This window comes from Mesocricetus auratus, unplaced genomic scaffold, assembly GCF_017639785.1.
Source record: "Mesocricetus auratus isolate SY011 unplaced genomic scaffold, BCM_Maur_2.0 Super-Scaffold_4256, whole genome shotgun sequence".
NCBI lineage: Eukaryota > Metazoa > Chordata > Mammalia > Rodentia > Cricetidae > Mesocricetus > Mesocricetus auratus.
In genome coordinates, this window is record NW_024429182.1 from 49,470,651 (window position 1) to 49,493,356 (window position 22,706).

General features: G+C 48.5%; 2 protein-coding genes across 4 annotated transcripts in view; one reads left to right on the plus strand and one right to left on the minus strand.

Moving 5' to 3' along the window:
• The window catches only part of Rab3il1 (RAB3A interacting protein like 1), a 39,641-nt gene extending 31,921 nt beyond the window's left edge, over positions 1-7,720 (minus strand). For all 3 annotated transcript variants that reach the window (XM_040747889.1, XM_040747890.1, XM_040747888.1), the window contains exon 1: positions 7,209-7,720. In XM_040747889.1, coding sequence (XP_040603823.1) covers positions 7,209-7,237 — 29 coding nt within the window. In that variant the 5' untranslated portion in view covers positions 7,238-7,720. The remainder of the gene's footprint in view (positions 1-7,208) is intronic.
• Positions 7,721-7,811: 91 nt separating this feature from the next.
• Best1 (bestrophin 1) lies at positions 7,812-22,669 on the plus strand. The gene is made up of 12 exons (XM_040747891.1): positions 7,812-7,965; positions 12,310-12,497; positions 14,607-14,701; positions 14,945-15,178; positions 15,771-15,925; positions 16,257-16,334; positions 16,913-17,065; positions 17,827-17,907; positions 18,236-18,387; positions 20,813-21,186; positions 21,467-21,650; positions 22,427-22,669. Exons 2-12 carry the CDS (start codon positions 12,346-12,348, stop codon positions 22,443-22,445), a joined length of 1,677 nt encoding a protein of 558 aa, XP_040603825.1. The 5' UTR covers positions 7,812-7,965; positions 12,310-12,345; the 3' UTR covers positions 22,446-22,669.
• The last annotated feature ends 37 nt before the right edge of the window (positions 22,670-22,706 follow it).

Consider the following 22,706-nt stretch of genomic DNA (forward strand, 5'->3'; position numbering starts at 1 on the left):
GTGCCATCTTGCCAGCTCTATTCCTACAGTTCTTGGCTATAAACAGGCAACCAAAGATTATCAACCAACTGTGAGAAGTCTTCTAATGATGGGGGATGTCCTTCTGTATATATGTTTCTCTTATTGGTTGATGAATAAAACACTGATTGGCCAGTAGGCAGGCAGAAAGTGTAGATGGGGCTACCAGAGGAGGGGAATTCTGGGGAGAGGAGGCAGAGAAGTGCTGCCAGGGAGTCGTCATGTAGCCACCAAGAAGGAAGGATGCCTGGGCATTCTCCAGTAAGCCAAGACTACATGGAAATACTTAGATTAATAGAAATGAGTTAATAATTAAGAGAGAGTTAGCCAGTGAGAAGCCTAAGCCATCGGCCAAACAGTTTATAATAAAATAAGCCTCTGTGTGTTTATTTGGGGGCTAAACAGCTGTGGGATCAGGTGAGACAGAAACTGTCTACATTCTAACGTGAAGGAAACCAAACCCAGTAAGTTAAAAATAAATAGGTAAAAAGGCAGAAGTGCCTGGCCTACAGGAGACTCTCCAGGCAAGCAGGCAGGCAGGCAAAGATTCCAAAATGAATGACGGAAGACCTGATGACCTCATACCCACTCATGGGAAGGTCACTGGTGCGTCACCGCTGGCCTTCTAACGCAGACTCCAGGACTGCTCCTGGGGACCTGGCTCAGGGCCTCTGCCTTGCAAGGCAAGAGCTTTACCAACTGGGTCATCTTCTCACCCAATCGCCTGTTTTAACCCAGAGAGCGACATCTTCATCTACCAAATAGGAAGCCAATAGCTAATACCTCAAACTGATTACTAAAAAGTCACCAGTACAGATTTTTTTAGAAATATGGTGATGTGTAAGTCCCAGAAACTAGAGGAGAACAAGGAGGGGTGGAGGACTGAAGCAAAACACTGATGTGTTCGTTTGTTTGGGGTTTTTTTTGGGGGGGGAAGGGGTGTTTATTTGCTTGTTTGTTCTTCAAAACAGGGTTTTTGTGTAGCTTTAGCTGTCCTGGAACTCAATATGTAGACTAGACTGGCCTTGAACTCACAGAGACCCACCTGCCTCTACCTCCTGAGTGCTGGGATTAAAAGCATGCACCACCACAAACCCATTCACTGCTGTGTTTTAAGATTTTTGTTGGCCAGGCGTTGGTGGTGCACACCTTTAATCCCAGCCCTCAGGAGGCAGAGGCAGGCGGATCTCTGTGAGTTCGAGGCCAGCCTGGTCTACAGAGCCAGTTCCAGGGCAGCCTCCAAAACAATACAGAGAAACCCTGTCTCAAAAAAAAACAAAAAAAAGATTTTTGTTATTTTGTTTTTGTGGCTGTGTGAGCTTTTGAGTTATCTACACATGTGCTGTAGTTTGGGTCTGGCATGTCTCCCCAAATGCTCATGTGTTCAAGGCATGAGTCCCAGCTTGGTGACAGAAACGTTTTAATTTTTATTTATTTTGAGACAGGTTCTCATGTAACCCAAGGTGACTTTGAACTCAAAAATAGCTAAAGATTAATTTGAACTAGGGGTGATGGTGCACACCTTTAATCCCAGCACTCAGGAGGCTGAGGCAGGTAGATCTCTGTGTTCTAGGCCATCCTGGTCTACAAGGAAAGACTTTGTTTCAAAAATAAGTAAAGCAAGATAAAGGCAGTAAAGGTGATTCCCAGAACAACTACTAAAAGAACTCAAGAGATCCAAGTGAAAAAAACCAAGAAACAAAACCTGGCAAACTTCGATGTATCAGGGAAGGGGCCTGGCATGGTGCTGCATACCTAGAATCCTAGCATTTGGAAGGCAAGCCCGTGAAGTTGAAAGTTCAAAACCTGGACTATACAGCAAGTCCCAGGCCAACCTGGATCCGTACAGGGGTGCTGTTCCAAACAGCAAGCTCTACTTCCAACAAGGGCTGGAGATGCAGCTCAGTGATAGAATGATTGCCTGGCATGTGCAAGGTCCTGGGTTAACAACATAAGCACACATGCACTCACACGCACACACACACACTCACTCACTCACACACACACACACTCACACACATACACACACTCACACACACATACACACACTCACACACATACACTTTCACACACATACATACTCACACACATACACACACTCACACACACATACATACACATACACTCACACACACATACACACACTCACACACACACACTCACACACACATACACACACTCACACACAATAAAAGTCACACAAAATCTGTTATACTTGTAGATAAATTCAGTGAATTTTCTAAATGTAAGAACAAACATAAAATTCTATTGTTGAATGCCTTTGATCCCAGAACTCAGGAGGCAGAGGCAGATGGATCTGAGTTTAAGGCCAGCCTGGTCTACAGAGAGAGTTCCAGAACATCTAAGGCTACACAGAGAAACTCTATCTTGAAAGCCAAAAGAAAAGAAAAATACATCAGTTGTTGCTTGGAGTGGTGGCATAAGGTAAGAGGATCATAAGTTCAAGGCCAGCCTGACTGTTGCAGAATATTACTTTACACTGTGTGAAGATGTGTCACTGTGATTGGTTTAATAAAGAGTTGAGTGGCCAATGGCAAGGCAGGAAGAGGTTAGGCAGGCCTTCTGGAGGCACAGAGGACTCAGGGAAGAAGAAAGGCAGGTTGCCAGAGAAACATGGAGAAAGCATCTTGAGAAGTACAAAGAGTTGAGGTAATGCGCCACAAGACAGAACATAAAATAAATATATTAATTGAATTTATAAGAGTTAGTGGGACAAGCCTAAGCTAAAACTGAACTTTCATAATTAATAAGTCTCTGTGTCATTATTTGGGAGCTTGCACTACAGAGAAAGATTTGCCACACCTGACCAAGGGTTTTGGATATAGCACAGTGGTAGACAGCTTGTCTAGCACGCACAAGACTCAGAACACACAAAAACATGACACTGACAAACAAGGACAGCTACAGAGCAGTTACATGTCCATCTGTTGCAAGATTCCAAAAGTGACGTCAGCAAACAATTCCGGTTGTAGTACTATTAAAGAACAAAAAGAGGCCGGGCGTTGGTGGGGCAGGCCTTTAATCCCAGCACTTGGGAAGCAGAGGCAGGCGGATCTCTGTGAGTTCGAGGCCAGCCTGGTCTACAAAGCGAGTTCCAGGACAGCCTCCAAAGCAACAGAGAAACCCTGTCTCAAAAAACCAAAAAAAAAAAAAAAGAACAAAAAGAGAATATTTTTAACCAAGAGATAAGACCTACACACTGTGCTGGGCATGGTGGTGCAGGCCTTTAATAACAGCACTTGGGAAGCAAAGGCAGGCACACTTCTGCGGGTTCGAGGCCAGCCTGGTTGAACTAGTTCCAGGACAGCCAGAGACACTCTGTCTCAAAAAAATTTTTTTCACATTGAAAACTGCAAAATACTGTTGAATGAGAGAGAACTAAGTAAATGAACAGACATCCCATGTTCACAGACAGGAAGACGAATGTGATATACATGATACAGTGACCTATACAATCAAAACCATCCTGTCAATAATTCCAACTGTCAGTCTTCAGAAATGACAAGGAGATCCTAAAATCCCTAGGAATTTCAAGGCACCTCGCAACGGGTCATTGAAATTGTCAACTTGACACAATCTAGAATCACATCAGAAGTGTCTCCAGGAGGGACTGCCGTGGTCAGGTTGACCTGTGGCATGCCTGTGAGGGATTCTTGTGATTATATTAACTGATGTGAGAAGACTCAGGCTGAAAGTAGGAGACACCAGTCCCTGGGTTTGAGTCCTGGACTGCATAAAGGCAGATGAAGAGAGCTCAACTGTTGGCTCAAATCGTTTCTCTCTCTACTCCTGACTGTGTACATGACCGGCTGCTTCAAATTCTGACCACCTTGACTTCCTGGAAACGATGGGCTGTTACATGGAATCATAAGCCAAACAAATCCCTCCTCCCAGAAAGGACTTCTCTCAGGTGTTTCATCACAGAACAGACATGAACCCAAAGCACATCCTAAATAACCAAAGTCGGAGAACCCACACTTCTCTTTTATATTTGCTTATTTGGGGTCTGCGGCGTGGGGTAGGGAAGGTTTGTGCACATATGCCATGGAGAAAGTGTGACAATCAGAGGACAATTTGTGGGAATAAGTTCTCTCCTTCCACTTGGGGGTTCTGGAGATTAAACTTAGGTCATCTTGCCCCTGGAGCCTAACTCACACTTTTTGATTTCAAGACATCTTGCCTACCCACCGCCTACCACTGTATACAACAGGGCTTGGTGATGCATGCTGTTACGTCTCAAACCCTAGGACAAATGACTGAGATGCCTATACATGATGATTAAAAACTTAAGACTACAGAAGTTCTACTGGCTAGTCTTATGGCAACTTGACAAACTATAGAGTTATCTTAAAGAGACTGAGAAAAGGCCTCCATAAGATCCAGCTATAGGGCATTTTCTTAACTAATGATTGATGGGAGAGGACCCAGCCCACTGTGGGTGGTACCATCCCTGGGCTAGTGGTCCTGAGTTCTGTAAGAAAACAGGCTGAGCAAGTCATGGGAAACAAGCCAGGAAGTAGCACCCTCCATGGCCTCTGCATCAGCTCCTGCCTCCAGGTTCCTGGCCTGTTTGAGTTCCTGTCCTGACTTCCTTTGTTGATAAACAGTGAAGAGGAAATGTAAGCCAAATGAACACTTTCTTCCCCAACTTGCTTTTCAGTCATGGTGTTCTGTTGCAGCAATAGAAATCCTACCTAAGACAGAAATCTACTCAGATTAACAAATGATGATTTAAGGTGCATGTATAACTACTTATGTCTTTGCTAACTGATCAGCATCAAGCCTCTAGAAAATTTAGCTAAATAACAACATATGCTTGATAAATAAGGTATATTTGATAAATAAGATTTGTAAGTCCCCGAGGTCCTGCTCAGGTTCACAGAAATATCTGTCTATTTGGATCAAAACGCTGATATTCTGGAATGGTAAAAGTTTATCTTCAATTAAATCTTCAACTCAAACTTTTAAAGTTCAAATTTAATTGGGTTAAAGCTATAAAATCACAATCTTATAAAAAGCTACTAACTTGTAAATTGTTATGTGATTCATGTAATGACAGACTTTATTTAGCCTCCTGTATGTGTTTTCAAGGTTAAGCCTAAAATCAGATATACTTAATAAATAATGGTCTTCAAACCTTTTCATAGATCAGTTGATTATGGCACTTAAGGTGTTTAATGGAAGGGAGAGAGGAGAAAGGGGAACCAGGTGCAGGAGCCAGGAGGCCCCAAGATACTAAAGTGGTGGGTAACCAAATGTTTGCATTACACAGGGAAGAGCATCCCAGCCCACCCCTGACAGGCTGCAGAGTTCAGGGTAGAGGGAGGGTATTCAAACCAGTAGGACCCCCCTAACAGCTAGGGGCTGAGAGATGCTGGGAGAACCTGATGGTCAGGTTAGCTTTGATGTATTAAATAGGCACCTCAGCCATGTGTCCCAGGGTTTGAGACTTAACACACACCTGTCATTCTAACACTTGGGAGACAAAGACAGGGTATCCCTGTGACAAGTTGACTAGCTAGACTAGCCAGAATCTTCGAGTTCTGAGTTCAGCAAGAGATCCTGCCTAAGTCAATGAAGCAGTGAGCTATTGAGGAAGACACTGACATCAGCCTAAGGCCTCAATATGCATGCACACACTCATGCTCACATACATATTACACATACATACATACATATTACACACACACACACATACACACATTACACATTCGTGAACATGCAAAAGAAACAGAAAAACTAAACCAGACAAACAACAAGTGTAGTATTGGCCTCAGAACAGACACAGAGATCAATGGAATGGAGCAGAGACTCCAGAAATAGACGCATCTGTCACAGAATGATCGTTAACAACTATCCAATGAGGGAAGCAAAGCTTTCCAACAAAGATTGCCTGGACATGCTGGGTATCCATATGCAGCATAAACCCTTGGACCTCTACCTCACACCATCTGCAAAAATGAACTAAAACTATGTCAAATCCTAAGTGTATGAGCTAAAACCATAAAATTCTCAGAAGAAAACAGGGAGTGACCTTAGATTTGGCAAGATCAAAATTCACGAAAATTAAAGTTTTATGTGTCCAAGAATATTCTCAACTAAGTGTAAAGAGGTCTGGAGTGTAGTTCAGTTGGCAGAGTGCTTGCCTCGCATGTAAGAGACCCTGGGTCCAATCCCCAGCACCCACAGTTGGGCCTGCAACCTCAGCACTTGGGAGATGGAGGCAAGAAGATTGGGAGTTTAAGGTCATCTTCAGGTACAAATAAGGCTCAAGGGCTGCCTAAAAAACAAATGAACAAATGGATTCAGTGCTTTGAGATGTATACAATAATAAACTCCCCTCATCAGCACCTGAAGCCAACCTCTCAACCTCTCAACCTAGGTTGTACACTGGACTCAGCTAGAGAACCTGCTTAAAATGCAGATTCCCGGTTAAGATGGCTCAGCTGGTAAGAGCACTTGCAGCCAAGACTGGATTGGAGGCCTGGGTCCCACATGGTGGAAGGAGAGAACTAACTTCCCAAAGTTATCCTCTGACCTCTGCGTGTGGACTGTGGTATTCAAGCACACATACATGCAAACCAATAAACATAACTGAAAAAATGCAGATTGTGACTCAGGGGCTTTGAGATGGAACCAGAGAGTGCTGCATCTCTAACAAACTTCTGTATGGTGTGCATGCGAAGGGGCTTCTATGCAGAGTCTATGATCTAGGAGGAGATGGACAGGTAAAGCAATTCACTGAAGCCAAAGAACCCTTGGAGAAAAGGCTATGCCTTCTAGAACCCCTCCCCTTCTTGGGAGCTTAGCCTATGTACTACATAGTTACATCAAGAACTCACGGACTGCAGAACTGGCTCATTAGTTAAAAAGCCCTGGCTATTCTTCTAGAGGACCTAGTTTTGATCCCTAGCACCCACACGGGGATTACAACCACCTATAACTCAAGTCTCAAGTGCTCCTCTAGCCTCTTCTGGCTGCCACGGGTACCAGGCATGCATGCATTACACAGATAAGCGTGCAGGCAAAACATCCATAAACATAAAAACAAGAAATTACTTAGCTCAGCATTACAGTACATTCTCAGAATGCAGGGGCCTTGATTTTTAAAAGAAATTCACTAGCCAGGTGGGGATGGGATGAAAAGGTAGGGTAGGGTAGGGCCTCACCTGGCTGGTCTCCGCAGGCTGGGGTCCATGAAGCAGAACACAGCTCAGGGATCCCAGCTCTTCCCCCAGACTGGCTGAATTCTCACCACCTGTCTCTTTTTGGGTCAGTTCGGGCCTATTCTGTACTATCTCATTGCTATTGGCCGGATATGGCTTGGTGATACTGGACTGACTTGTGTCCCAGCCTTTCCCTGCCTCCCATTGTCCCTCTGAAAGTTATGTGTCAGTGTCCCCAAGAGCTTTAGCAATCAGGTCTGCCTGGTGTCAGGGAAGAGGTGTTGACTGTCTTCCTTCCTGTCCCTGAAGTGGCACTGTATGTCCTCTGTCTCCCTGTCCAGCTGTGTTCACCTACCTCTTTCTTCTCTTGATCTCTGCCCTATTTATTCTGTGATTGACACAGGGGAGGAGAGTGGGCTGGCAGGCGCCCTATGCAGAGCCTAGAGACAGTAGCCAGGCCCACCAGGCCCACCCCAGGGCCTCCTGCCTACTGCCCTCTGCCAAGTCTGGTCCTCTTCTACTTGCCTGGCAGAGGTCAGGTCCTCTGTGATGCTCCTGTTACCATGGTGATCCTAGATGAGAAGGCTATAATGTTCTGGGTCTGGAACCTTTACCCGTCAGCCCAGCTGTGCTCTGCCTGCTCCCTGACATGACTCTCTATCAGGGGACTGGAGAGCATGGGCTCTGCTACCATCCAAGTATTCTCTGCACACCTCCCACTCCTCAGACCTCCCTTCAACCCCAACAGAGACCCTAAGAGGTAAGCCTCAGGTCATGGATAGCCCAGCAGAGGTCATGGCTGGGGGCAGAAAGGACCTAGGATCCAGAGTCAGAAGACTTATGGTCCCAGGTCCTAGTCTTAGATTATTGGGTGCGATGTAGCTTTGGTCAAAAGGTCTGCATTGAGCTCCAGTGTCCCCTGAGAGCTTATATTCAACTGTCCCCAGCAATGCTTTCGAGACTTGCTATGGGCCATTCTTACGCGCTTACATCTCAGCTCTGTGAGCTCCTATTCCTGTCTCAAGGCCCAACTCCAGTGCTCCCACTCTGTAGGCTTCCCTGGTCTCTTGGGCATTGCGGCTCTCATTCTCTGCTGGAGGTTTTTAATACTTCTGTAGTTGTCACTCATCTCTGACTTCTTAGAGGCAGAAGTTAGAATGGATTCTATGCTGGCGTCAGGGATGTTTTGTTGAGTAACTTCTTTGTGGAATGGAGAGTAAGAGAGAAGGGTCTTGGCTGAGTTGGGTGCCCTCCTTGCGGGGATCATTCTGGGCTCCTGCACCCAGGTATGCCTTTGGCTTTACTGTTACCTGAGGCCTGCTTGGTTGCTGGAGACATGTTCGTGTCTGAGATCTGTGGGAGAACATGTCTGGTGTTGGAGTGTGCCTAGAGTGGAGTAAGTCCAGAGCAGCTTGTTCACAGAGTGTCTCTGGAGGCATCTTGGCACATCTGGGATGGGCAGGGCAGCACCAGGTGTAGTCTGTAGGGATTGCTGAGCTACTGGCGAGGAGCCTGGGCTTCACAGAAAAGGGAAGGAGGGATCCAGCACCTCCCAGCTCTTTCAAAGGATTCAATAACTGCTGGTAATGGTCAGGGAGACAATAGAGTTTTCCAAAGTCTTCATGGACACCTGGATAGCTGGATCAGGCTTCTCCCGCAAGAACCAAGTCAATGGTGCCCTCTAGTGGTGACGATAAGAGATGCAGGAATTCACCAATGGCAGAGTTTTGTTTTGTTTTTTTATCTAAAACAAAATGTGAGCATCACTGTGCCAGGAACATGTTTAACTTTAATTTAAATACATATTTATTGGGCTGCCGGTGTTTCAGTGGGAGGCGTGCTTGCACTGAATCCCCAGCACTGTACAAAGTAGGTATGGTGGTTCACACCTGTAATCTTGGCTCTCAGGAAGTAGAGGCAGGGGCATTAGAAGTTCAAGGTCCTCCTGGGCTACATAGCAAATTCAGAGTTTTCCCGGGCTGCATGAGAACATGCCTCAAATAAAACATGTAGGGGGAGTATGTACACGCGTGTACACTTACATGCATGTGGAGGCCGTGGTCACTGCTGGTTGTCAGCCTCATGGCTCTCTGCCTTGTTTGTTTGTTTGTTTGTTTGTTTGTTTGTTTGTTTGATACAAGGTCTCACTGTGTATGGTTGGCCTCGCACTGAGTCTGTAGGCCATGCTGGCCTTGAACTCACAAAGATCAACCTGCCTTTGCTTCCCAAGTACTGCAATCAGAGACATGTGCTACCACACCTGGCCACCGCCTCATTTTTTGAGACAGTGTCTGTTCACTGAACCTGGAGTGCACGTAGGCTACAATGGCCGGCCAGTGAGTTCCAGGTATCCCGCTGTCTACACCACTCAGCACCAGGGTTATAGAGGCTTGTCCTACCTGCTTTCCTACATGGGCAGGTACTGGAGATCCAAACTCATATATATCCTCATGCATACACGGCGAGCATCTTATCGTGTGTGTGTGTGTGTGTGTGTGTGTGTGTGTGTGTGTGTGTGTGTGTGTGTAAAACCACCTAGTAGGTGGTAAGCTCTCTTCCGAGTGTCAGTATGTTCGGGAAAGTGTGAAAGCAAGGTAAGAGTCCACAGCGATTCTCAGCCCAGGCTATACATTACAACTGCAAACCAGCACCCGGGCCAGGCAAGTCTTCACCTGTCAGGTGGGCACAGGCGCCACGCTCTGCAGCTCCTCCCCAGGCCTGACTCGTCTGTCATCCCTCACTCTCATCCTGCCACAGGGCAGCACTTCCTCTTACCCTCTTTCCAGGTGAACAACTCAGGCTCACACATCAGTCCTGTCCCTTCTCTGTTCAACTAAGGACAGGGTCAGGGTGGGAGGGAGGGGTGGCTGCCTTTCCTTCAAGGTTGTCCCGGGTCTCAGCAGACTCTCAGGATAACACCAGCTTTATTGTCTGCTGTGATTAGAAAAGTAGTCAGGGTCATGGTGAAATAGCTGGTTCCCCGCCCGTTTCTGGACAGAGACTTACACAGGCCAGAGTCACCTGCAAGCTCAACCTCCTTAGGGAGTGAAGAGGTTGGGGGTGGGGGTGAGAACAGAAGCAGGGAGTAGGAGGGTGGCTTTATTTGAAGGCTCAGGGTCAAACTGTAAATTGGGGCTTCCAGAGTGTGGCTCCCAAGACCACCCAAATCACAGACTCTTGCAGTGCTTGATAAAAATGCAACATCTCCAAGGACGCAGCATCAGCCTCCTGGGAAAGAACGGAGAAGCTGCGTGTTTGGTAAATGTTTTGGCAACTGTTGCGGTCAGCGAAGACTGAGAGCCCGTGCTCCTTACAGTCTGTGCTCTTCGTGTGAGACGAGCCTGTTGGTAAACTTAGCCTGGTGCTCAGAAGAGTCTTCAGAAAGGCCTGGTGTGCTAAGGCCTGCCCAGCTGTGAGATGTCACCCAGCTGCCCCTGGGGGCCTGGGCCTTTGTTTCTCCCGGGCTGTCTGGATTAGGTAGCTCGAACAACAGGTTGTTAGTTTTCTCCCACCACGCGGGGTCACCACGCCGGGCCTTCCTGTCCCCCTTCTCTTTCTCTGCCTCTCTACCTTCTCATTTTCTACCTGCCAACCAATCACAGCCACCATAGCCTGTGATGTCACCAGCAGCCAATAAGAGCTTCTCGCCAGTCTGTGCAGATTGCTGTCACTTACTGTGCTGATGAAATTCCAAAGCAACACATCCTTCTGAGATGGGGCCACTGAGGCCCAGTCAGCGCTAGCACATAGGTCCCTCGAAGCCAGTGACGCATGGCAGCGGGTGGTAATTCTTTCTGGAGGGGGCCCCTGAGGCCTGGACAAGACTCCTTCCCCTGAGTTCCTGTTACCTTAGATGAAGCTCAGTCCTGCCCCCAACTTTCTCTGAAAGACCTCAGGTGTCAGGACACAACGGCGGTGGCACAGATATCTCGATTCTAAAGTTTAGAGCTATGGAAGAGGGGGTGTGACCCCCATTCCAGCCCTGTCTTAGCTCAAGGCCCCCAGGAAGGAATTAGAGGAACACTGCCCAGGCGGCACGGGCTGCTGCTCCAAGTGGATTAGAGGAGGGGCTGAGACAAGGCCTCCTTTGTGAAAGCTTTGGCTTAGAACGTCAGGTGACAACTCAGCACACACATAGGTGGGCAGTGCCAGCCTCCAAGTATGGGCAGGGGTACCTGCCTCAGGGTCTCAGAGAGTCCCGTTACCCCAGTGGCCAGAACTTTTATGGGGTTGCCTGAACTGCCGGACCCCCACCTGTGAGTAGGGGTTGCCCCAGGTGGACAGCGCTGGGGCTCTGGGGGCCTGTAGGGGCGATGACTGCTTTTGTGTGTGCAGGTGGGATGGGCACACGCTGGCAGCATGTGTGGGGGAGGGGGACGCTGTGGGGTGGGAAGGGGGTGTCAGTCATGGCTTTAGTCAGTTTGCATTGAGCATCTGCTCTAAGAACACACTGGGAGCCTCCAGGGGGAGAAGACAACGAACAGTAAGCAGGAGTGTCCTGTGTCACATGACTTCCCGTAGAGCCATACACCAGGTAGAAGGATGGAGCAAACTGGGAAGACACCGATGGTGACAACGGAGGCATTATTTCCAGTAGGATGACTGGGGACATTTTTCCTAGATGACCTAAGTGGAAGTGAGCCATGGGGTTACCTTAGGAAAAGCATCCATCCCCCGAGCTGCTTACATCAGCAGGTAGAAAGGTCCTGGGCTCACCATCCCATTAGTAGGACACTCCTCCTGCCAGGCCATGTGCTAGGGATGGGGACACGGCCACGAACAGGCTAGCCTGGGTCCCTGGGCTACTCACTCCTGTGTAGTTGAGGAAGCTGGGAAACCAGGCTGAGAACTCACGACGTCTTGTTCTGAGACCCTAAGCACTGTGTGAATGTTGCTGCTGCCCTTGCAGACACCCTTGTCATTATACAAAATCAGGGGCACAAGCCTGCCCAGTGTCCTCTTGTGTTTCTGCCTAATTGTTCTGTGTTCCAGGCTAGAAAACAGAGGCCTGGGGTAGGACAGGACTAAACTCATACGAGTCCCAGGCCAGAACTTAGTGTTTGATTACTACCCATGCCCATGTCTCCCTCTGCCTGATGACCAGGACCCAAGTCCACCTACTGCTGCCCAGTGACAAGCCATGACTGTCACCTACACAAACAAAGTAGCAAATGCCCGTCTCGGTTCCTTCTCCTGCCTGCTCCTGTGCTGGCGAGGCAGCATCTACAAGCTGCTGTATGGGGAATTCCTCATCTTCATGTTTCTCTACTATGGCATCCGTGGAGTCTATAGGTAAGAGAGTCTGGAAAAAGTGGCGGAGCATCTGGGGGCAGGGTCCCCAAGCCTACAGGCAGAGTGGAAATGGGAGTGGGGGAGTAGTGAGGAGTTGGGGAGGAGAGGGTCCAATGTTCCAGGTAGCTTAGGCTGAGCTGAACTCCTGGCCAATCCCCGATCACTGAGGTGGAGGTTGGGGAGGAAAAAAAAAAACCCAAAAACAAAAACCCAGAGCTGGGCATGTAGCTCAGAGAAATATTTGCCTGGCATGTGTGCCATTTTGGGCTTGATGTGCACGCACACACACACACATGCACACATACATGCACACACACACACACACACACACACACACACACTACAGCCCACAAATCAGGCCAGAGGTGACTCAGGAACTCTCTCTCTCCAACTCAGGGAGGGACCTGGAACACAGGCCTGAGCTAGTCCTACTGAGACACTCAAGTTGTCATGATATGGTTTAATATGTTTCAATACAGTGTTTTTATGAACAATAGAAAGTCAGACAGGTACAGTCACAGAATATCTGACAGCATCTTCAGTGAAAAAGCATGGGCTGGTGAGACAGCTCAGGGAGGGCAAGCATCTGCCGTTGAGCCTGATGATTCGAGTTCAATCCCCAACCACATAACCCTGGCTGACCTAGAACTCCCTATGTAGGCAAGGCTGGCCTCAAACTTGCAGTGCAGTACTCCTCTGCCTCCAACTGCTAGGATCACAGGCAGGAGCCACCATGCCAAGTCAGAGTTTATGACTTATTATGTATTTATTTATTTATTGGTTTTATGAGACAGGGTTTCTCTGTATTGTTTTGGAGGCTGTCGGTCCAGCCCGGCCTGGAACTCACAGAGATCCGCCTGCCTCTGTCTCCTGAGTGCTGGGATTAAAGGCGTGTGCCACCACCCCCTGGCTTATTTATTTATTTTTGAGACAAGGTCTTTCTAACTTAGCCTCGCTGTCCTGCAACACTCTCTATAGACCAGGCAGGCCTCAAAATCACAGAGGTCTATCTGCCTCTGTCTCCTGAGTGCTGGGATTAGAGCCTGGATAGAGGTTATTCTTAAGAACATCTTGTTTGTAGGAAAATTAAGTAGACAATACAGAGACTTCTCATCTGTGCCCATTCTACCCTCCGCGTTAGTGAAATACCAGTGCACATTGGCACGTTTGCTGCCGTCAGCGGACTTATCTTGCGACACCATCATCACTAGAAGGCCATAGTTTTCACTACGGTTCATTCGTGGTGTCTTATATCCTATGGATTTGGACAGATGTAACTTACATGACATGTATGTAACATTAGAGCACCACCAAGAGTCACTTCTTTGCCCTAAAACTCGATGCTTAGCTTGGCCATCCCTCTCTACTTTATTTTTTTGTTTTTTTGTTTTTTGTTTTTTTGTTGTGTGACACCATATCTGGGCTCAGTCTTGCATATGGTGCCAAGATTGAACCTATGAACTTACTTGAGCTAGGCAAGCACTGTACCAACTGAGCTACCAAGTCTTCTACCTTACACTTTTTTAAAAAACCAAACACTTTGTTTCTACCTGCCTTTATTTTTTAAGATGTATTTATTTTTATTTTATGTGTATGAGTGCTTTACACGTATACACCATGTGTGTGCATTGCTCAAGGAGGCCAGAAGAGGTCATCAGATCCCCCTGGAACTGGAGTTAACATGGTTCTAAGCTGCCCTGTGTATGCTGGGAACTGAATCTGGTTCTTCTGCAAGGACGACAAGTGTTCTTAACCACTGAGCTATCATTCTAGTCCCCCTCAACCACTTTTAAACAACTGACCCTGACTGGGCATATAATACATCTCAGTGTTTTCTTAATATGAACAAGAACTAGGTTCCATTATCAATGTGGCAACGCACACACACACACACACACACACACACACACACACACACACACACACACACACACACACTCACAATGCCCGAGTAACCCCTTCCAAGAACCCACCTCTGCCAGAGGGGGACCCTGGGCCAGACCAGTTGAAAGGACAATACCAGATAGTCCCGCTCTCCTCCCCCGTCCCCCGGCCAGGAGTAGGGATACATTCTTAGACGCTTCCTCTCAATGCTTCACCCACTCCCAGAATGGCTCTCTCGGATGATCAGCAGCTGTTGTTTGAGAAGCTGGCTTTGTACTGCGACAGCTACATTCAGCTCATCCCTATATCCTTTGTTCTGGGTGAGCGCCCCCTTGCGGCTGTACGGGGTCCAGTGGTCGCCCCCTAGCTCCAGGCACACAATGGGCGGACCTCCATCAGAGGCGGGGAGTGGGGCAAGGTGGGCCAGTGGCCTTCTAAAAATGTTGAGGCTGGGCCCATATGTATCAGGAAGACGTAGAAACCGAGGTTTCACCCGGCGCTGGTCTCTGGCCACAGCCCGGCTCCTCGCCCCTCGCCCCTCGCCCCTCATCCCTCCTGCCCAGGTTTCTATGTGACTTTGGTGGTGACCCGCTGGTGGAGCCAGTACGAGAGCTTGCCTTGGCCCGACCGCCTCATGAGCCAGGTGTCAGGCTTCGTGGAGGGCAAGGACGAGCAAGGTCGGCTGCTGCGGCGCACACTCATCCGTTATGCCATCCTGGGTCAAGTGCTCATCCTGCGCAGCATCAGCACCGCGGTTTACAAGCGCTTTCCCAGTGTTCAGCACCTGGTGCAAGCAGGTAGGCAGTACCTGGAGTGGGCGGGGCCGCAGGGACGGAGCTGACCGGAGGCGTGGCCTGAGACTTGGAGTGGCGGGAGCTGACGCTGGGTGGAGCCAGAGTCCCCTGGATATGAAGAGGGCGAGATGGGGCGGGACTAATGGGGTCAGAATTGGATGGGCCAGAATCAGTGCTAGTAGAGGGGCGAGGCCAGAATAAACTACAAAGGTAGGGATCTGAGAGAGGTCAAGAACCCTTCAGGCATAAGGGAAGAAGTGGGGACTTGGGGACCGATGGAATTAGGATCTACCTTCTTTCTCTCTGCTGTCCTGATCTCTGGTTTCCAGACTAGATGACTTGACATGGGTCCCTAGCTCTCCCTTGACTTTTCCGGGGCCTGACTCTAGCTAATAACAAAGCCCTCTACCTCCCACCTCCTGTCCCATGTGATCCAGAGCAGCGCCTAACTGGGGCTCAGTAATTTTGTGTATTGAAACAAACATGATAAAAGAGCACAGAAGTCCCTAGGGGCTTAGGCAGGCCGGCTGGGTTTCCTGGTGCAGGCTGCTTCTTTTGCAGGGTTACCTGTTGCCTTGTCCACTCTGCCCTGCAGGCTTCATGACCTCTGGGGAATATAAGCACTTGCAGAAGTTGGGCCTACCACACAACGTGTTCTGGGTGCCCTGGGTGTGGTTTGCCAACCTGTCAATGAAGGCCTATGTTGGAGGTCGAATCCGGGACACTGTCCTGCTCCAGAGCCTGATCAACGTGAGCCCACAGATGGGATGCAGTGGGAAGGGTTGTGGCTCCTCTCACGGCCTGTCCTAGTGGTATATGATATTTACGAGCAAGATTTCACAGCCCATGGTGGCCCCTCTCCAAATATCCCCTCTGTCCCTTCTCTGAGTGAGCCTGTGAAGTCCTGGCTCCTTTTTGCTAATGAAGCTACTGAGACACAGAGGGGTCTAGTGAGCTACCTATGACCACACAGCCGAGGCTATTCCATGAACACTATTGCATTGTACCTGAGGGAGAGCTGCGGGAGGTTCTGGGGGAGCAGGTGGAGGCCAGCACCTTCTCCTTTCCCCCCACCCTCCAGGAGATGTGCACCTTGCGTACTCAGTGTGGACATCTGTATGCTTATGACTGGATTAGCATCCCACTGGTCTACACACAGGTAAGGACGAGACTGGCGAGGCTGTCCCTGAGGGCAATCAGCAGCTAGCAGGATCCAGAAAGCACACTTCCCTGGAGATCTCAGCCTGGGAGTTGGGCCTGGGCTTGGAAGATTCTTCCTAGTCATGAGGTCAAAGCATTCGTGCTCCTACCAGTCCAGCCCAGCAGAGAGAGTGCAACCATCCAGGTCTTAAAGAGGAGCAATTGGAGAGGATAGAGCTCATTGGTTAATGCTTGCAACATGCACGAATCCCTGGGTTTGATCTTCGACATTGCATGAAATTGGCACACACCTGTATTTCCAGCACTAGGAATCTGGTGGCCAGAGGATCAGAGATTCAAGGTCATCCTTGGCTACATAGTGAGTTTTGTGCCAGCCTGTGCTACATGAGATCCTATATCAAAAATAAAAATAAAACACACACACACACACACACACACACACACAAAGAAGGGCAAATAGAAACCCAGTCATGTGAGTGTGGGGGTCAGAGCAAGGCTTTAGACTCAAAGCCTAAGACTCAATTCCAGGGTCTCTGTTTAGCCCTTTGCTGCCACCTGGACCTTTTATTCTCCTAGGTGGTGACAGTGGCAGTATACAGCTTTTTCCTCGCTTGCTTGGTGGGGCGGCAGTTTTTGAACCCAGCCAAGAACTACGCAGGCCATGAGATGGACCTCGTTGTGCCTGTCTTCACAATCCTGCAATTCTTGTTTTACATGGGCTGGCTGAAGGTAGGTCTCGCTGAATACCACCCTCTCCCATGCTATAGGCAATGCCAGAATGGGTTCTGGCCAGCAGAACCTGGAAGGAATACAAAGCAACTAGAAAAGGTCATGCATATCACACACACACACACACACACACACACACACACACACACACACACACGCAGGTGCACACACACACAGATTCTAGTCTCAATATACCTTTTCCCAGTTCTCTTTGTTTCCTAAAGACTCAACTAGATTATACTACTTTTATGCTTAAAGTTATCTGAGATGCCTCACTAGCTATCAGGATGTGCCCTGGACCCACAAAATAGTCATCATCCCTGTGGAGCTTTGCTTTAGGATTTTAGATATTAGTGTCCAGGAAACCCCCTTTCTGGCCACTGTAATTCATCAGCCTCAGCATATATTTCTAACACCCAGAAACAACAAATGGAAGATAAATAGGTATACAAAAAATCAATGCAACTTGAGGTGAGTTAGTTACATGGGTGGAATCAAGGTGGTGATTTGGCTGAGTGATATAGGAAGGGACAGCTTTGATCTTCAGGATAGGTTGACTCATGAGGATGACAGGGACAGAAGAGTAGAGACCACGTATGCGGAAGCCCCATGGGAAGGCTGCTGAGGCCCAATGCAGTGTGGCCTTGAAGACAGTTGCTAGGCAGGAAGAGCATCATGAAGGAGTAGAAACGGCTTACGTTGGGAACCCAGAATGGCAAGGTTCTCAGAGCCTCACACCCTACCCCACCCCCAACCCCAAGGTGGCAGAGCAGCTCATCAACCCCTTCGGTGAGGATGATGATGACTTTGAGACCAACTTTATCATTGACAGGAACCTGCAGGTATGGGGGGTGGGCGGAAGACTGTGTCATGGACCCTTCTCAAACTGGATACAAAGAGGGGACCCAGCAGTTTTTCAGGGAGACCCCGCAGTAAACTGTCCTCCCCTTCCCAACCATCAGCCCTTTCTTCAGTCAATCATTCATTCCCAGGATTCACACCCCAATTTTGGAGGCTGCATGTAAGCATCAGTCTCTTTAGTACCTCAAGTGGGGAAACTGAGGCCCAGAGAGAGCAAACTGACGTTTCCTAAGGCATCAGACAAGCTCGTGTTCTCCTGTCTGGGCTGTCCATTCTATTGGATACCCCCTCTCTGTCCTTGGCAACCAGGTATCCCTGTTGTCTGTGGATGAGATGCACCAGGATTTGCCTCCAATGGAGCGTGACATGTACTGGAATGAGATAGAGCCTCAGCCACCCTACACAGCTGCTTCGGCCCAGTCTCGCCGACCATCCTTCTTGGGCTCCACCTTCAACATCAGGTAGGCAGTGCCGGAGACCTAGGTAAGAAAATGCTCAAGTGTAAGGCTTCCCAAGAAGCTCAGAACAGCTCTTGCTCCTCCATGATGTGTGCCCAGTAAGGGCTAGCTAGTGGACGATGCTTTCTCTCTCTTTTTTTTTTTTCTAAGACAGGATTTCTCTGTGGAGCCATGGCTATCCTGGAACTCATTCTGTAGACCAGGCTGGCCATGAACTCGCAGAGAACCACCTGCCTCTGCCTCCTACTCGCTGGGATTAAAGGTGTGCTCCACCACTGCTGGCTGGGACTGTGCTCTTTACAGACACTAATTTTTTCCCTCCCATTAACCTTTGCTTGCTATCTCTACTTTTCAGACAATTAAGCACAGGTACAAAAGGGGTAATAAAGTTGCCCAGCCCAAAGTTACATATGTGAAAAAGAACACATCTGAGCTAGCTGTCTGGTTCCAGCTCCACATTCTTTTCCTTGTTGACTGTTTTTTCTTGAGACAGCCTAATACAGCCCAGGCTGGCTTCAGACTCACTGTGTTTTGTGGAGGATTACAGACAAGTACCACTACCTTGGCTTTTGGTGTTTTGTTTTGTTTAAGACAAGTGTCTTACTATGTAGGTCAACCTGGTTTAGAATCTCTGACTAGCCCAGGCTAGCCTTGAATTCACAATTCTTCTGCCTCAGCCTCTCCAGCACTAGGACTATAGGTGGGAACCATTACTCTCTGCTCTACCTTTATTATTATTAATTTTTCATGAGTCAGGATCTCTCTCTGCATGGTTCTGGCCATCCTGAAGCTCACTGTGTAGACAGACTAGCCTAGAACTCACAGAGAGCCCTCTGCCTCTGCCTCCCAAGTTCTGGAATTAAAGATGTGCTGTGTTCCACCACACCCAGCTACCCCCACACTCCTAACCCTCCACAGTGCTGTGGTAGCCCCTCCAGTCCAGTCTCCCCTTCCTTGTGTCTGGGCCCAGGAAGAAACAGGACTTTTCCAAGGGCAGGCAATGATTGATGGTAAGATCGGCTGTATAACTCTGACCAGAAAAACTAGCCTTTGGGTGGATAGGAAAGTGTGGTCAGCCTGGGGTAGAGGAGGGACAGTAAGGGAGTCCCTATAGGACACAGGGTCTCCTGAATAAACTGTCCTACAGAGAAAAGGCCTCCTTCGGCCCACAGTGGCCACACTTTCCTCTGTACAATCCCATTTCATCTGAATTCCTTGTAGATCCAGGGGAAGGGAGGGAGGCAAATGGGCCATGCCACACAGTCCTCTGGATGCCAGCTTTGAAGGCTCTCAAGAATCTGACATATTTACACACTGTGCTATGCTGTTCTCTTTGTTCTTTTATGACCCAAAGCGATCATTGAACTGAAATTAAACCTAACTAGCAACATTTTGGAAGATGTTTTTGAACCTATTTCATCTGACCACCAGCATTGAACCTGGGTGCTGTGCCAGAGGGTAGGGGTAATAATACCTCGGCCCTGCCTCCAGGGAATGTGCAAGCTAATGAGCTGAGCTAGACCAAAGACTGGGCAGGACACAGAACAGAGGTTGCCTTTGGTCAAGATGTGACCTCTTTTTGGCCTGCATGCAGGTCTTAGAGCCAGGGAGATTTTGGATGTAGGCAAGGGAGTCATCCTGGGATAAGAAGCGTTTTCTTATTATAGGTTAAAGGTCCTAGAGCCCCAGGAAGCCTTTTGGTAGATGTTGCTTCCCACTGGGAAACAAATTCGAGTTTTGCCTAGACGGTGCTGGGCCTTATCTGAGCTGGCTTTACCAGGAGCAGAGGTTCCCGTTGCCTGGAGAGAGATGCTTAACAGGGTGGCTGATAAGGTGGAGCCTGTGGGATTCAGGGAATTACTGATGACAAAAGAAGGAAGTTTGACCTCCAAACACACGTACCAATGACAGACATGGTGGCATGTACTTGTAATCCCAGTGCAGAAGCCGAGACAGAGAGACCCTTGGGGACTAGCCTTATTAGTGAACTTCAGGCTAATGGGAGACCCTATCCCCAAGAAGGTGAATGGTTCTCCTGAAGATGCAAATGGAGTTTGCCCCCGACCTACACACAGGCATACACAGGGGCACCCACTCACACACGGACACACACACACACACACACACTCACACATGGACACACACACACACACACACCCACTCACACATGGACACACACACACACACACTCACACATGGACACACACACACACACACACCCACTCACACATGGACACACACACACACACACTCCAAACCTATGCTTGGGGAGGGATTGGGGGCCTAGAATGAACTGGGCCTTGAGGGACGCCCTGGGAAACGTGGGATCTGACTGGGCTGAGGCACTGACTGGGAAAGTTGTGCAGCCTCAGTCCTGGGCAGGCACTTGCTCTTCCCACTCAGTCCCGTGCACCCCATTCCCTTCCAGCCTGCAGAAAGAAGACATGGAGTTTCAATCAAATGAGGAGGATGACGAAGACAAGGAGAACATTCATGGTGGCATCATTGGACGCTTCTTAGGGCTGCAGTCCAATGACCACCATCCTCCCAGGACAGACTCAAAGACCAAACTATTGTGGTCCAAGAAGGACCCCCACCTCGAGGGTCATCATAAGAACGCCAGGCATAACTCTAGGGACCATGAAGATAATGTCTGGAAACTTAAGGGTCTGGACACCTTCAGGGCTACACCACTGTTCGAGAGGCCAGGCTACCACAGTGCCCCACAGACACCCCTCAGCCACACTCCCATGGTCTTCCCTCATGAGCAGTCAGCATCCTCCAAGCATTACTTAGTCACAGGTATGAAAACTAAAGACAAAAAACCTAACCCCTATGACCTTTGAGACCAAGAACACTGTTTTAAAGGTTCATTTTTATGTGTTTTGTGTGTCTTTGTGAGTATATGCCACGTGTGTGCTGGTGACCCTCAGAGGTCAGAAGGGGTTTGATCTCCTGGAGGTGGAGAGAATTCTAGGCAGATATGAGCTGCTAGATATGGGTACTGGGAATCAAACTTGGGTCCTCTGGAGCAGGAAGTGCTCTTGAGTCTCTCCAGACCCACAGCTGGAATTGCTCCTAGGTGATATGGACTCCCCAGAGCACCAGGAAGTCAGTCACATGAAGAAGAAAACTGTGGAGTTTAACTTGAACATTCCAGAGAACACCACAGGACATCCTAAAGAACCCCGCTCGGACCAGCGGCCAGCCAGCATACACACCATACTGAAGGAGCACATAGAGTCCCATCCCACCTTGGAAAACAGGTCTGTCCACTGGTACCAGGAGCTGTATTCCCTCTGCCTGTAACCCTAGTTTCCAAGATTCCACTATTGCTGATGGGTAGGGGAACCTAGGTCCTTACACTAGTTGGGTGTTAATAACAGCCACCTTGGCAAGAACCATGTGATGGAAGATCTTTGACCCACTTCACCTAAGAGCCTGGAATTAGCGTGAACTCTTACAGAAAGCGACACTGTACTACCAACGCTGAAGGCAGAACTATCTTGGGGAAGGGGCAGTGGGTTAGGCTGTTTACCTTTTGCCCTGAGAGAACTAAATCTAGGCTGTAGCTACAGGACCAGCCCGGTGCCTCTATCAGTTACAGGGCAAACAAACACCAGCTGATGACCCACACGCAAGCACTCCCTCTTCTCCACAGGCATCAGCCATGAGGTCTCTTGGGATACCTTCTTAGGGCTTTGGGGCCTCATTTAATACTTCAAAAACAGCTTAAAAGCTGTCACAAGCCTACACATGTTATGCTGTTTCTCAAAATTTCTTGGACACTTTTGCCCAAACAGAAACATCCCATCCCCACATTTCTTTCACTTCCCTCTTCTTGGGTTTCATCTGTGACGAGAACATCCACTTTTTTGTAAATGAAAACCAAAAAAAGGCAACCATTTTTATCTTGCTTCTAGGGCTAGACATTAATTTTTATAGATCACCCAGGTGTGTTAAAGACCAGCTTCAACCTTTGTCTTCATAAAATTAAGCACCTTCCCAACTCATGCTGGGAACTTTCTCAAATCTTCCACAGGGATGAAGATGGCACCTAATCTGTTTCCTAAGAGTGATGCTTCACAGCCTGGTCCTCTCCTGCATGGATGTCAGGCAGACACTGACCCAGTCAGAGGCATAACACTGACAACACCCAAGAGTATGTTCCCATGACAGTCTGGCAAGTAATTCAGAACCAGTAGTGCTCAGTCCTGTATGAACACACCTGTATCTTACTGTCTTTCCCAAACTAAGGAGTTGAATAAATACAAGTATTCTTTTAGGTATTTCAATGTCATTAGTGTAACAGTGATACCACT